The sequence below is a fragment of the Paroedura picta genome, chromosome 1 (genome assembly GCF_049243985.1).
Source record: "Paroedura picta isolate Pp20150507F chromosome 1, Ppicta_v3.0, whole genome shotgun sequence".
Taxonomy (NCBI): domain Eukaryota; kingdom Metazoa; phylum Chordata; class Lepidosauria; order Squamata; family Gekkonidae; genus Paroedura; species Paroedura picta.
The window spans coordinates 109,906,119-109,922,796 of NC_135369.1; the positions used below are offsets into that span (position 1 = coordinate 109,906,119).

Below are 16,678 nucleotides of genomic sequence, written 5' to 3' on the forward strand. Positions count from 1 at the left end.
AAAACAATGAACAAAAGAAAGCTTGACTAGTTATAATCTTGGACACAACCACCCCCTCCCCCAAACCCACATTCAGGTGGGAAATTCAACATAGTGCCCATGTTGGATCTCATGGGGTGCAAAACAGGAGACAACCAGTCTAAGTAACATGCAGGTGTTAGCTCCACTAGCTAGAGTCTTTCAATAGTGTAGAACAAGGAGAAAAGGGGTGCCACATCAAAGGGGACTCCATCGACCAATTCAACTCTAGGTCAGGATAAACAACTCAGCTGGCATGGGCCAGGGGTGGCACATGACATTTATAATTTAAGTTTTGATAGGAAATTAAGGATTGCTTCTATTTCAATTTTCCCCAAAATTTTTGTTCCCACTACAAACCATTGAAAAAAAAAATTCCCCTCCTGGCTTCATAATTTCCAGAAATGTTACACCTCAAAAAATGAATTTTAAAAGAGCCAAACAAAATGTCTGTTCATGCCCCTAGAAATCAACTTCCATATAACTTCAGAAATATTACAAAACAAAATTTATTGTTGGCTTAAAGGTGCCACTGTACTCTGATTTTGTTTTGTTGTGCTGCTTCAGACCAACACAGCCACCCACTTGAATGTTTCGGAATCATTGCAAAGGTATTTCATCCTATGGCACCTTATTATGAACTTGTAAAGTTTCATCCTTAGGCTGGGTGAATGGGTGATCTCAAGAGGAGGTCACAGTAACTACACACTCTCAGGGGCAGTAAACAGGGCTGTCCCCAATGCAATGTGGTCCACCAACCAACATTTTGCCCTTTGGAAGTAACCAGTAGCCATTGGCTTTTGTGGCATGTCCCCATCCCACACACCCCCAACTTTAGAAGAAGAAGAATTGGTTCTTATATGCCACAAAGCGGCTCACAGTCACCTTCCCTTTCCTCTCCCCACAACAGACACTGTGAGGTGGGTGAGGCTGAGAGACCCCTGATATTACTGCTCAGTCAGTGCCATGGTGAGCCCAAGGTCACCCAACTGGCTGTATGTGGAGGAGTGCAGAATTGAACCCGGCTCACCAGATTAGAAGTCTGCACTTCTAACCACTACACCAAGCTGGCTCTAACACCAAGCTGGCTCTTATTCCAGCACACAAAGATCCCCAGGTATATTAAGAATTAGATCAGCCCAGCATTGGTAGTTAATCCACGCTATCCATTTTGTCACCCAAGCACTCTAGTGCACCTTGTTCAGTCTGTCTGTTTCTAGGTTGACATAAGCTGCATTTCATCTGTGACACAGTCTCTTTTAGATACACAAATGTCAGTGTTAGGACATATGCAAGCTCTTATGCAAGCTCTTGGTTAAGGGAGAACACTTTGCTAGGGTTTCATCATAATGAACTTCCTGGAAATGCGACTTTGTTTCATGACCTCTGAATTCTCTAAAGTAACTCAATCAATTCTTACCATTTCGGTAACCCAGGAAAGCCTGTGATTTTTCTCAGTCATAGTTACAGACTCAGTAAGGATGGGTCATTTTCAGCTTTCCATTTGCACCATTGTTCTGGTTGGAGTTGTCCTCAAGGCTTCCGCCTTGGAAAAGTACACTGCTGCAGTCTATGAGCATGATGTTATACTGATAGAAGGATTTCCAAAACTTGTCACCCGAGAGGAGGCTCTGCAGCACATGAACAAAAATCTGGATGTTTTAGAAGAAGCCATCAAAACAGCTGCTGCACTGGTAATATGCATTGGTAGTATCCAGCAATATTTAGATGACAGTATTGGTTCTGGTGGATGATGTGTTCGCGTTGGTATCCTTACAGGGCTCCCACATTATTGTGTTGCCCGAGTTTGGCATTTATGGCTCAGTTTTCAAGAGAGAAACTATATATCCTTATCTTGAGGACATACCAGATCCTCAAGTAAACTGGATTCCATGCACTGACCCCCAAAGGTATTTTCTTTCATCCCTTATGTTTAGTGAGAGAACATAAGATCTTCTTGTGTGCAGACTCAACATTATGTAATCTGGCTTAATTTTTTAACTGTGTTAATCACTTATATGTACTTATCATGGAATTGTAGATAATTTTTTCTTGCTACTTTTCTTACAGGGTTTATGTTACTGTAATACTCATTACTGTACATCCATACCCAAAGAGTGGTATTTCTCCTAGGCTATCATATTAAAAGAAAATGCACACCAATAGTATGACTGGTAACTGTCAAAAGACATTGCGAAATCCTTACCACTCACTAAGCATTTCTGGTAGATTGGCCATGCATTTTTTAAAAGTTTCTTTTTTTAAATTAAGTGCAGAGTTCTTCCAGGAGTCACAGAATTTTGGAGGGAGAGACTGGAAATCTTCCTGCATCCCAAATAAGCTCATAGGGATTGAGCTACCCAGTTTTCCATCTCCCTCTGCTCTTCTTTAGGTGATTGTCAACAGTTTGAGGCAATAAGCATGCCCAATCATGATCAGGGTTTTTCTTTTTTTTTGGGGGGGGGGAGTCTTTTACAATTCATAGAATCATAGAATCATAGAACCATAGAGTTGGAAGGGGCCACACAGGCCATCCAGTCCAACCCCCTGCTCAACGCAGGATCAGCCCTAAGCATCCTAAAGCATCCAAGAAAAGTATGTATCCAACCTTTGCTTGAACACTGCCACTGAAGAAGAAGAAGAAGAAGAAGAGTTGGTTCTTATATGCCACTTTTCCCTACCCGAAGGAGGCTCAAAGCGGCTTACAGTCGCCTTCCCATTCCTCCCCCCACAACAGACACCCTGTGGGGTGGGTGAGGCTGAGAGAGCCCTGATATCACTGCCCGGTCAGAACAGTTTTATCAGTGCCGTGGCGAGCCCAAGGTCACCCAGCTGGCTGCATGTGGGGAAGCGCAGAATCGAACCCAGCTCGCCAGATTAGAAGTCCGCACTCCTAACCACTACACCAAACTGAAGGGGAGCTCACCACCTCCTTAGGCAGCCTATTCCACTGCTGAACTACTCTGACTGTGAAAAATTTTTTCCTGATATCTAGCCTATATCGTTGTACTTGAAATTTAAACCCATTACTGTGTGTCCTCTCCAGCCAACAGAAACAGCATCCTTCCCTCCTCCAAGTGACAACCTTTCAAATACTTAAAGAGTATCATGTCCCCTCTCAACCTCCTTTTCTCCAGGCTGAACATTCCCAAGTCCCTCAACCTATCTTCATAGGGCTTGGTCCTTTGGCCCCAGATCATCTTCGTCGCTCTCCTCTGTACCCTTTCAATTTTATCTACGTCCTTCTTGAAGTGAGGCCTCCAGAACTGCACACAGTACTCCAGGTGTGGTCTGACCAGTGCCGTATACAATGGGACTATGACATCTTGTGATTTCGATGTGATGCCCCTGTTGATACAGCCCAAAATGGCATTTGCCTTTTTTACCGCTGCATCACACTGCCTGCTCATGTTTAGCTTACAATCCACAAGTACCCCAAGGTCTTGTTAACACACAGTGTTACCTAGAAGCGTATCCCCCATCCAGTAGGCATGCTTTTCATTTTTCTGACCCAGATGCAGAACTTTACACTTATCTTTATTAAATTGCATCTTGTTCTCATTTGCCCATTTTTCCATTGTGTTCAGATCTCGTTGAACTCTGTCTCTATCTTCCGGGGTATTTGCCAGTCCTCCCAGTTTGGTGTCATCTGCAAACTTGATGAGTAGTCCCTCCACCCCCTCATCTATCTAGATCATTAATAAATATGTTAAAAAGTACCGGGCCGAGCACCGAGCTCTGAGGTACCCCGCTACTCACCTCTCTCCAGTCTGATGAAACACCATTGACAACAGCTCTTTGAGTGCGGTTCTCTAACCAATTCCCTATCCACTTAACTATCTGAAAATCCAGATTGCAGTCCTTCAATTTATCCATCAGAACATCATGGGGAACCTTGTCAAAAGCTTTACTAAAATCCAAGTAAATGACATCAACCGAATTTCCCCGATCCAGCAAACCTGTTACTTGGTCAAAAAAGGAAACTAGGTTGGTCCGGCAGGACCTGTTGGAGACAAATCCATGCTGACTTCCTTGGATCACCAATTTGTCCTCCAGATGTTTGCAGATCGCTCCCTTTAATATCTGCTCCATTATCTTCCCCACAACAGAGGTCAGACTCACTAGTTTGTAGTTTCCCGGGTCATCCTTCCTCCCTTTTTTGAAGATCGGAATAAGGTTTGCTCTCTTCCAGTCCTCCGGGACATCTCCAGTCCTTAAAAAGGTCCCGAAGATGATGGACAAGGGTTCTGCAAGTTCTCTGGAAAGTTCTTTGAGTACTCTCGGGTGCATTTCATCCGGACCAGGGGATTTGAACTCATCCAGTGCAGCTAAATGCCTCTCGACAACCTCTCTATCCATGTTAACCTGCCACCCAGACACTATCCTTTGGCTACAACCATCTCTAGATGTGCCTAAACACTCTGACCTGTGGGGAAAAACAGATGTAAAATAGGCACTAAGCCTTTCTGCTTTCTCAATTGCCAAAATATATTTTTCTGCATATCTAGGGAGTCTCCTAACTATACAGAAACCCCAATAGGTAGGCCACTTCCACTGTTGCTGTTAGCATAGGTGATACTGAAATAAGTGGGGCAGGCCTTGCTTGAAATGTTGGAATATGTCTTCAAAGAAGAAGAGAAGATCTTGCATAACGGAGCAGGCTCTAGCTAGGCTGGACTATAGAGAAGGAATTTCTATCTAAAGGGGTTTCTCTTTATCTAGATCAGGGGTAGTCAAACTGCGGCCCTCCAGATGTCCATGGACTACAATTCCCAGGAGCCCCTGCCAGCATCCATGGACATCTGGAGGGCCGCAGTTTGACTACCCCTGGTCTAGATATTCCCAGGGTAGAGGCTTTCCCTTGCTATTTGCACACAATTTGAACTTATTGGTTCTCATTGGCAGAGTGCTCTAACCCTATTGGCAGCTTACCCCTAGAGAGGGCCAATCAGGTAGGGAGTGAACTGGCTGCGCACAACTTCAACTTTATAAGATGTTTAGTGATTACTGATTAGTGATGGGATGATTAGTGATAGTGATTACTGATAAGCTTTCGAGTGCAAGCTCAGTTCTTCAAATACAGTTACTACTACTATCAGGTACTGCAATAAGCAATAGATCTGTTTGCAGATCTCAGTCAGTAGATGGCAGTGTAAGGACAACTTTTCCATATTTAGTGTCTCAATGGCCAGCCTAAATTATAGCGATTGGGTGGCTTTTTCAACTCAGTTCTTTGTTAAAAAAAATCACAATAGTTATATTTTGTATGTGTTGACATATCCCTATAAATACAGTATTACTAAAAATATACCATTATGAAAGGTGTCAAAGATGGTTATTTGATTAAAGGTTATATAAATGGGTTAATATCTACTCAATCTAGTTTTCTTGAGGGGTTTTTACAAGTTCATTTGCTGGATCTGTTTCAACCAGGTGTTAATACAAATGAATCCAGGTACATAAGTCCAAAACCAATTTGTTGAAATTTTCAGATTAATTGGATTTTAGTATCCTGTGTGCACAGCTGCAATACTGATTGGGATTTATTAGCGACCAGTTTATAGAAATGCTAGCCTCCAGGTGGGACCTGGGGATCCCTGGAAATTACAGTTCATTCTCCAGACTACAGAGATCAGATACTTTGGAGAAAAATGATGCTTTGGAGGATGGACTGCATGGCACTATACCTCACTGATATCCCTGTCCACCTCACTTTCCACGCCCAAATTTCTAAGAGTTTTGCAACTTGGATCTGGCAACCTTCAATCAGTTAAGTTACAAACCAAAATATGGTCTCATCTACTTACTGGAAGTTCTGACCATAGAGTTTCTGTCAATTCCTAGAGCCATGTTTGATATGCCTCTAGATTTTGCTCCAGGTTCAGAGCTGTTTCTTGATGGGCTAAACAAACAGTCACCCCCCCCCCCATGTTACCCTGAAGGCCTGGGACTTCATGGATACCAAACCCTTCACGCTATTTAACACCATTTATTTATATGTGTATGTTAGATTTGGATCAACGGAAGTGCAAGAAAGATTCAGCTGCATGGCAAGAAATTACTCTATCTACGTGGTTGCTAATATGGGGGACAAGAAGTCATGCAATTCAACTGATCCAAAGTGCCCCAAAGATGGGCACTATCAGTACAACACAAATGTTGTCTATGATCCAGAAGGCAAATTTTTGGCACGTTACCACAAGGTAAAAATGAACAGGTTGGTTTGGTAACTGGGTCCTCTGAACAAGCACTGGAAGTAATATATACTCATATTATTTTTATTTTTTTTAGAAACATAAAAACCTAAAAACAATTGAAACCCAAATATATTATATTAGAAGCATAAAAAAGAGTAATTGGGACAAAGTGATAAGGGAGTAGGCCATCATTCTGGTAGGCTATTAATGCTGGTTCCAATCCATGTAGGTCTTTTCTCCAAGGCTAGGGACAGAGGGTAATGCTAAGGGAGAGAACTTCCCAGTGGTGTACTCTGCTATGTGAGGTGTTGCAGGGAGTGGTTATCGCCCTGATGTTATTTAACATCTACATGTGTCTCCTCATTCAACTGATCTGGAGTTTCCAGCTTGGGTAATACCAATATGTTGATGATACCCGGCTGTATGTGCTGATGGACAGCCTTCTGTCAATACCCCCAGATACTCTGGCCAAATGTTTGGGGGCTATGATAAATTGACTCAAGTGGAATTGACTGAAACTGAATTAGACCGAAGTTCTCTGGCTGGGCTGGCATGCTTTAGATATAATTCCCAGTACTTGACAGTGCCCAGTTAACACCGTCAGTAATGGTCTAGAATGGAGCATGATTCTAGACCCCTCCTGGATCTATTCCGCATTGAATGATTCTTCCTGCATTCATTCTTACCGATCTCCGTTTGATTTGGGCCCAGACATAATAAGTGATCTGCAACAAACAGTTTCCCCAAACCGAAACAGCCTTCAGTCACTTTTGCCCATCTGCATCTGGGTGGGCTCCCCTACCCGACTCTAGCCTTCCTTAGTGCTTCTTGATCACACCACCCCTCCCCCTGTTTGTGGTGGGCTGCCAGGAAATTTAGCACTCACCCCACCACTTTAAAGCACCCTTGCGCTTCTGGGCCCCCATCCCTCCCTTCCCCCCATGCTCATGGAGGGCCTGCCAGGAAACTGAGTGCTCACTGCACCACTTTAAAGCAACCTTGCGCTTATCGCCCCCCCCATGTGCATAGCAAGATGTAAGGGCCCCAGGGCAGAGTGAGCCTTTGAAATCCATGGCTGAGGCCAAAGGGGGAGGGGGAGTTTGCAAGTATCGCTGAGCTGGAGCGCAGAGGAGAGATCACCAAAAAACTGAGTTTCCATTTAGATAAAGAATATATTATGCCTCAAGTCCCTTAAATAATTTTTTAAAGAAAAAAAGTCTTCATAAAATGTATGTTCAGATTAGTGAGCAAAGAGTGGAGAGTAGCTTAAAACAGTGAATAATGGAATGATATCAATCTCTCAACAATCCCAAGCAAAGGATCCAAAGGATAGCCCTTTCTTTTTGAGTCCGCAACTTGACCAGTCAGCAAGAAACAACTGTGCTACGTCAGCATTGTAAACATGTTTACAGCATTGTAAAAAAGTGTGCGTGTGTGTGTGGGGGGGAGGAGTGCTAGTTAATCCAAAGCCACGGACATCTACACTTCCATCTATTGGGCTTCTGGAGTGCTTTAGTTGTATATCCTGGAAAATAAGCGCTCCCTGATATTCCCGTGAAAATGTAGGTTCAATGTGGGTTGAGGCATGGAGGTTGCAAATGGAAAATTTCCATCGACCAAAATCAAAATGGAAATCGATTTCAGTGCAGATGGAAGGAATTTAATTGATCTGGGATTGCAATAAATGCTTCATGCAGATTCAGCCCTAGTCTGTGGTGGCCCAGGTCACGAATGTTGCACACCTGGTGTTATACCATCTCTGCCAGCCATGACAGCTAGTGCCCTATCTATTGATGTCCAACCTAGTCATTGTGATCCATGCAATGGTCACCTCCAGATTAGATGATTGCAATTCAGTCTACTCAGGGCTACACTTGAAGCTGCTATGGAAATCCTAACTGGCCCAGAATGTGGTCACATGAGTCCTTTTTGGAACATTATAAATGGCACATATACGACCTGTGCTCTTGCAGCTGCCCTGTCTCCAGATTGGAGACTGAATCAAATTCAGGTTTCTGGTTATGACCTTTAAAGCCCTAAATGGTCTGGAACCATCATACCTCTGAGGCTGTTTCTTTCCAAATAACCCCCCAAAGGACATTACAAGCAAGCAGAATTTGCTTAGGGTCCCCGGCCCCAGGGAAATTAAATTGACCTGAGTCACAGCCAGGGCCTGATCTCGCAAGTGAGATCAGAACCCTTTGGGACCTCAAATGGTTCAGCAGGGCTTGTAAAATGAAGCTGTTCCACAAAGTTTATGGTTGAGGTCCAATAAGAACCAATGGATAAAGCTGGCCTCCCTGTCTAAGCCCCATTAATCCATCTGGAACTGTTAAAATCTCTGTCGTCTCCCCTTCTGATGCTGAAAGATGAGAAATAGGCATCAAAGTATAAAAGTGTTTAGCTGTTTTAGAGTTTGTTTATTCTAGATTGTTTTTGTATTTCTATATCTTTAATCGTGTAATGTTGTGTGATGTAACCCTCCCTGAGAAAGGGTAGATAACAATAACAATACAAAAAGCTAGGAGACAAATTGGGAGCCAGTATAAATGGGCCAAGTCTGGATTGATATGGTCCCTGTGACCCTCTCTAGTCAACATCCTGGCTTTCAAAACATTTTTGAAAGCTTCAATTAGTACAGCCCCATGGGCAATTGCAGTAATATCTAGAGATAATCAGGGCAGATGCAGCACAGGGACCAGATCTGCCCACAACATGTCACTGCAAATTCTTTGGTTACACCCACCTCTTTGCATTTACTTTCTATTGCGGGGAGGGAGAATAGAAAAAGAACAGGGCATGAAAAACACTGGAGAAGGACACAGGAAATGACAGTTGCAATCAATTCTTGCTTTTACACCTTTGTAAAGAAAAGCTAGGACACGTGACATTCTGCCAAGAAATAACACAATGCAAAGTATTGAGATTGATTTTTTCCTGATCACAACTGAACCATTTTCTTCAAAGAATATTTCTTTGTCTTATGAACAGTACAACCTTTTTGAGACGGAAACTCCCTACTTTGATTTTGCCAAGGACCCACAGTTTGTCAACTTCAACACGTCCTTTGGGAGATTTGGCATTTTCACTTGTGCTGATATGCTTAATTTCCGTGAACCTGCCATATCACTTGTTGAAGTCTTCAAGGTGGACACCATCCTCTTCCCAACTGCTTGGACTAATGATCTCCCACTGTTGTCTGCTATCCAGTTTCATTCAGCTTGGGCTATGGGAATGCGTGTCAATCTTCTTTCAGCGAATATACACAAGCCTTTCTTCGATCTTACTGGTAATCAGAACCTTAACTGAAAACTTCTAGGTTAAGGCCTACATCTGCCAATGCTAACATGAGAATGGGGGAGCAGTGAAATGAAACCTTTGTGAATTGATGATTAAAATTTGGATTTATAGTGTGAGTTTTGAAAAGTCAGAAATTATTTTTGTTAAACCCCCCAAACCACATTATTTATTTGTGTTAGCAATCCAACCCAAACAATTTGTTTGTACTACTTGTGGGTTTACGTGGATTTTAATACAAGGGGAAAAATCACAGAGAACCAATTTTAAACTAATTCACACTCCAAACACTAGAAGCGTTGCTGTGTTATGTCACAAAATGCTTGAGATACTGAATTTTGTCAATTCAATTTTGTCAGTGAATTGCTTAAAATAAATTAAGATTTAAAGTAGACCAATTTGGCAAGTTAAGATTTTGATTATTACTTAGAAAATAGATAATAGGAAAAATAGCCAGAGTACAGAATGCAATGGTTGTTATTAATTACCAAATTACATTCTAAATATGAGGCAGAAAGTTGTAAGGATATATGGCCCTTGTTCAGTTGGATAATAATTGGGGCAATAACCCACATATGGAACAGTGAATCTGAAAACACTGGACTGAGAGTATAAAACTATGGAATCCAATGGCTAAAAGAACAAAAGAAAGAGAAAGCAGACAAGCAGTATGATAATTTTACAATACAAAAAAGAGATAAAGGTGTGAAGTTGATCTCAGAGGGTAGCCATGTTGATCTGCACTAGAACAGCTAGAATCCAGTCCCTGACCTTATCTGATCACTTATCCAGTGATGGGGCAAATTCCTGGTTCCACGTGAAATCATTGCTGGGCCTGGTTCCACATCAAAAATGCCCCAGGTGGCACAGCATGGCAGAGATGCCTGGAGCATTTTTTAAAAAGAATGTGGTATTGCGTTGTTACATAATACCACATTCTTCAAGCAACAACAACAACAAAAAAATGTCCCTGCCACTCTGCAGTATGGTGGAACTTCATCACCATGGTGTCCTCATCTGGAGGCACAAATCTAGGGGTGGATCAGGTGCAGCAGGGAAAATGCTCCCCTGTCTGGGTCCAGAAAGAGGCGGGCCAACCTGCCCTGGGGTCAGCCCAGCACAGTGCCACCAGTATGGAATAGGCCCCTGTAGCACCTTAGAGACCAGCAACATTTGGGTCAGCATGAGATTTCAAGAGTCAAGGCTGCCCTCGTCTGGTGTGAAGCTGATATGGATAATGAAAGAAGAAAGTGGGTAAATGTAATGATAGTGTCCCATAGTAATTGTAACATGTTTTATTCCCTGAACACTGGTCCTTCCCATACCCCACGACAACAGGTACCAACTAGATATGACTGATTAAATGTTCAGCACTCTCATAAAACTACAGTTGCCATGATTCTTTCAAAATTGTCATGGTAAAATATATGTCTAACTGAGACATACCTAAAGGGAGCTATGGACTAGATTACTGCAGTTATGACTTTGCCATACATTTTTCTTTTTGCCACAGGTTGTGACCATTGATGTTATCAAGTGTGGTCCTCCTGTATTCATAAGTTCTGTAGGTAGGAGAAAAGAGGAAGGAGAAAAGGTACAATGATGCAGGATTTTCCTGTGTGATCCCACTGTTGTTACTAGTGTGGAAGCTTCCTTTCCCAGCAGAATATGATTTAAGCATACTGCCATGAGTCCTCTGGACCTGTTTTACCATAAGCATGTCTTGTGCTAGTTGTGATTAGTTTTCTTGGGGAGGGGGGAGCTAGCAGACAAATTTCACTCATTTCTTGTGTGTGTCCTGCCCTTCTCAGTGAAACATTTTTAGCCATGCAATAAACCTCTGCTTAAAATTAGTTGGCAGTAGGAAGGTCTTGCTCAAATTCTGTTGAATTTCTTGGAGACCTGGATGTTGCCATGGTAGAAGCTAACACTAGTTATTTATTTTATTTTATTTTTATTTCTATATCGCCCTTCCGTATGGCTCAGGGCGGTTTACATACAACATGGGGGATACATAGTTGCCGCGTGACACTGTTTGGATCATTTCAGATTCTATAAAGTGCCTTTGCCAGTATCCAGGGCCAAATTGGCTGAAATCCTGGGAAACTCCCTTGTATATCAACCCTAAGACTCAGCTCATTTGCAAAGATGATAAGCATCAAATCAGTTTCGGGATGGGCACCAACCCGCTCATGATGATTCCTGGCTGGTTTATGTTTCACAGCCTGGACAAAACCTCCTCAAACGTTTGAGGCATTTTATTGAGGTTCATGGGGAAATTCACTTAAACAGCTGTGAAAGTCACTTAAACAGTCCTGGCTGTTCAGCTGTTTATATCAGAAACAGTTGAACCATTTCAATCTTAAAGTGTATTAGATTTAAGTAAGCAAAAATACAATTCTTATTATTTCATTCTCAAATGACTATCTTTTTAGCAATTTCATCCCATTTGCATAGCTCAGAGTGTCTGGATTTCCTCATTCTGAGAGATCAGCCACTATCTACATTATTTCTTGCCAGTTAAGCTTTGACATACCAGCAGAACATTTCTTTTGTCTCTTTAGGCCTACTTTGAGAGAAATGGCTTCTACAGAAAATGGATTTTTGTTGGTTTAGGCCTTCTGTAGTCTAACATACTGCTTTCTGATCTCCACAGCTTTCCAGGGTTTAAATGGTTCAGAGAAGGAAGCAAAAAGGTTGGGTGATGGACACTTACAAACGAGTTTGGTTCATAAAGCAAGCTCCCAGTTCATATAGGATCATGGTTCAGCAATAAGCCACAAACCTAACTGTAAAAATGTGGTTTGAGTCCATCCCCAAACCAGATTTGATTCCAATCTGTTTCTGTCCGTCATCTGCAGGAAGTGGCATCTTTACACCAAATGGAGCCAAGATATATCACTTTGATATGGAAACACCGAAAGGTCGTCTCCTCGTTGCAGAAGTTGACGCACATCCCCATCAGTCCCCCACGTATCCTCCCTCTGTTAACTGGAGCTTATATGCTTCAAATCCCAAGCACTTCTTTCCGCAAGCTGAAGTATTCACTGGAGCCATTTATTTTGATAATTTCACCTTCACTGGACTTTCTCAAGAGGCAGGAAATCATACCGTTTGTCAAAATGGCCTCTGTTGCCACTTGAGCTACAAGATGGCTGAGAAATGCAATGATGAAGTTTATGCATTTGGGGCTTTTGATGGGCTTCACGTGATTGAAGGAGAATATTATTTGCAGGTAAAAAAATTGGTGAGATGTAAGCATGGGATGAAAGGCTGCATGGTGTATAGCCCGATATCATCAGATTTTTGGAAGCTAACCAGACTTGGTTCTTGGATGGGAGACCAAGCAAGCAAGACTGAAGAGAAAGGCCTTTGCTTCCCAATCGCCATGATAGCCCCTTGCTGGGCTTGCCATAAGTTTATTATAACTTGATAGCACTTATAAACATAATGGACAAATATAACTGCATGAATTAATAATGCTGTACCTGCTATCCCTATGGCAAAGTCTTCCTGTGTGACGAATAGGAAGGTGTTGCTTCCTTGGCATTTTCTGAAATCTTATATCACCTTTGGATTTGTTATAGAATTACCTATAGAGCCATGTATGGTACCTTTTGTAGAACATGTTTTGTTTTGTTAGTCACAGCTTAAAGCAGCCTTTCTCAATCTTTTTTACCATTGAGAAAGGCCTAAAACATTCTTCAGGCTTTGAGAAACCCTGGAAGAGGCATGATTGTGCATGATATAGTTGGGAAGCAGAGCTGTGTACAGGGTCCCACCCCTTCCCACCCCCTCCAGGCCCACCTTTGGCCATTTTGGGATGGTGGTGGGTAGGTCAACAGGACCATATATAGTCTTATCACTCAATAAATATTTAACAAATTTAAAATATATATAAATTAATTTTCTTCCACTCATTTGGGAAACCCTTCCAAGACCGTCAAGAAACCCCAGGGTTTCATAAAACCCTGGTTGAGAAAGCCTGGCTTAAAGGATATCAATAATATTTTAGCTTCCTAACAATATCTGAATATAAAGGTGATGCTGTAATGGCCTGTTTAGGTCAATTTAATAGTCCATAGTGCTACCGTATTGTCTCAATATAGTAAATATATATTTTTAAAAATCAGGCAAAGTGCTATGCAAATATTACAACAATATTACACGTCATACCATGTACATGCCATACCATGTAAATGAGGCTATATTTCTTCTTCTAAAGATGTATTAAATGTTTCCTTTTTTACCCACAGATATGTACACTACTGAAGTGTAACACCAAAGAGTTGGAATCATGTGGTCAGGGAGTGGATACTGCTCAAACCAAGTTTGACTATTTGTCTCTCAGTGGCACATTTAATACTAGTTATGTGTTTCCAGAAGTCTTGCTGACAGGATCTCAGCTGGCCCCAGGAGAATTTGAGGTAAGAGAAGAACTAAAACTACTTTAAACTTCAGTGGAGGATTGTCATTTTTGTAATTTATCTTATTTTAATTTCAAAGAAAAAATTCTATAAAAGCAATAGCAACAAAGAAGTACCTTTCTTAACAAAGTGGCATTGCTTCTGCATTACAGGTTTTCAAATGGAATCAGATTGCTGTGGATCTTTCCCTTTCCTCAAATCAGTCAATTTTATCAATTGACAACTCTCCAGACATTTTTGTGCCCATTCTTGAACTGATAAGGCTGTCCTTTATTCCAGTGTTTCAGAAACACAATTTGAGATGCCATTATGAGGTGTAGGAAACATTTGGCTGAGGGTTTCCAGCTCTGGGTTAGGAAATACCTGGGGATTTTGGTGGGCAAGGAACAGCCCTAACAAGGCTTCAGCTGATACCACTTTGTTTCAAGCAAATAAACTAGGCAGCCTGTTACTCCTGGAAAAAAGCAGTTATAAGAATGAACTCCTTTTCCATGTGTGCACTGCAGAGTATAAAGGCTCACATAGAACTTCATGCATATTTGTGGTATCTTAGATACTTTGCAGGGAGGAAGCTAAGCAGCAGCTGATTTCAAGCCATTGAACTTACTTGAATATATGAAACTTCTTCTATTCTGAGTCAGACCATTGATCCATCTAGGTCACTGTTGTCTACTCTGACTGCCAGTAGGTTAGCAGGGTCTCAGGTAAAGAGGTCTTCTCCCAGTTCCTCTCCCTGAGAACTGCCAGAGATTATACCTCGGAGCATGGCCCTGTCCTGAGGAGATCCAAGGGCACTAATGGTTGTCTTTACTTTCATAAAAACTTGCTTCCCCATATACAATTTTCACGTCCTCCTTCTGTTCCCCAGGTATTGTCTGATGGACGTCTGATAAGCAGCCGCGGCCTGTCAAAGCCAGTCTTATCTGTGGCTCTTTTTGGGAGGTGGTTTGAAAAGGACCCACCACATGTGCAGAGTGCCTCCCCATGAGAGATTCCTGTGCTACTTTACTCCCTTTTCATATTATCTGCTTTCATCCAGATATTTGTGTTAAGTCTCTGGTTTCTGACTTCTGGGAGGTTTGTGTGCCAAAAGTAGTAAAGAACAATATCTTTATTCCATTGTCAGACAAAGTAGACTTGTTGTAGAAACATGTGTCAATTATGAAATTTACTCAAAGGGTCTATCCATAGAGCCATTTCTCAGGCTCTCAGTTCACTGCTCATAAGTAAGCACTTCCATGTGTGACAGCTGCCATCTTCACACAGCCATCTGTTGGCTATCCTACCACTAAGGATGGCCTGTCTGGAAATGACCGGAGCCCCCAGGCCTTTTCCATTGTGGCTCTTACGGTTGCCAGCTCTGGGTTGGGAAATATCTGGATACTTTGGGGGTAAAGCCAGGATTGGGTGGGATTTGGGTCTGGGGAGAGACCACAATAGAGTCCACCCTCCAAAGCAGCCATTTTCTCCTGGGAAACAGGTATCTGTCCCCTAGAGCAGTGGTCCCCAACCTTTTTATCACTGAGGACCAGTCAACGCTTTACAATTTTACTGAGGCCTGGGGGGGGGGCTAGTCTTTTGCCGAGGGATGTCGCCGCCACCGCCCGAGCTCCTGCTCCACTTGCTTTCCTGTCAGTGCCCCTGAATTCCTGCCGCCTGCTGGGGGGTGCTGCCAGCAGCAGCTGTGCAGTGCCATGCTGAGGGGGAGCCCCAGCTATGGCAGCTGCTGGAGAGCACTAAAGGTGAGCTGGCGACAGAGTGGCAGAGCAGCCCCCGAGGCAGCAGTCAGGGAGGAAGATGAGGAGCAGCCATAGCTCGTTAACAAGTGATATACGGACCGGTACCAGTCTCCAGACTGGGGGTTGTGGACTGCTGCCTTAGAAATGAATTGTAAAACCAGGGGATCCCCCATTTCCCCCTACTGACTGGAATCCCTAGGTGTAGAATGGGCTCTCTGTGTTGGCAGTTTGAATATACAGAGAGGGCAGAGCACCAGACTGCTTAAAGAATAAAACTGCCATTTCCTGCAACACTCAGCAACCTATTGAAGGCAACTTCCTGATTTGAACAAAATAATGACTGCAACTAGCTAGATAATTAGGTCTCATTTCTCCTCTTTCTATACATAGTTGTTCCTCTTCTAAATAAAACTATTTTATTGTCTTAAGCAGCCTGGTTCTCAACCTTCGTATTCAAAGTCTGCCACACTTTGAAGAGGCAATGGGAGCTCCCCCCTTGGAGGTCTTCAGAAGGGTGTAAAAGGCCTGCTTGTTTGCCTTCTTTTGAGGGGGCTTGAATAGGCAGGCATCTTTTAAAGCTGGGGGGGGGCTGGGCTTTGCTATTTTATTTCTGGTTTTAATTAGGCAAGTTTTTAACTATTGTTTCAAGTTGGTAGCTGTGTTGGTCTGAAGCAATAGCGCTATAGGTATTTACAAATGCAACCTACAGTTTAAAACCGGGGAAAAGATTTATCTGTTGACTTGCAGTAGGGCCTTTTTAGCTGGGATAAGATGTTACACACCAAATGTTGAGTATAAACAACGCCACAGCTTTATTACCTACCCAAGAGAGGGTTGGCACAGCATGGGAGAGGGAGGCTGACCAAGCAGACAGAGGACTGCACCACAACCCAAGGAGTCCAGAGGCGCCCTGGCAATTCGCATTCTTCTCCACTGAGAGAGCAGAGCCCTTTGCCTACTGGAGTCCACTGCTAAGGGAAGCAACCTGCGTGGGGGAGCC

At 42.7% G+C, this 16,678-nt stretch overlaps 1 protein-coding gene across 1 annotated transcript; it reads left to right on the forward strand.

Moving 5' to 3' along the window:
- The first annotated feature begins 1,376 nt into the window (after window positions 1-1,376).
- On the forward strand, window positions 1,377-15,053 carry LOC143844859 (pantetheinase-like). The gene is made up of 7 exons (XM_077352604.1): window positions 1,377-1,712; window positions 1,798-1,928; window positions 6,029-6,221; window positions 9,207-9,504; window positions 12,374-12,747; window positions 13,769-13,939; window positions 14,808-15,053. The coding sequence occupies exons 1-7, from the start codon at window positions 1,500-1,502 to the stop codon at window positions 14,925-14,927; spliced, it is 1,500 nt and encodes a 499-aa protein (XP_077208719.1). The 5' UTR covers window positions 1,377-1,499; the 3' UTR covers window positions 14,928-15,053.
- The last annotated feature ends 1,625 nt before the right edge of the window (window positions 15,054-16,678 follow it).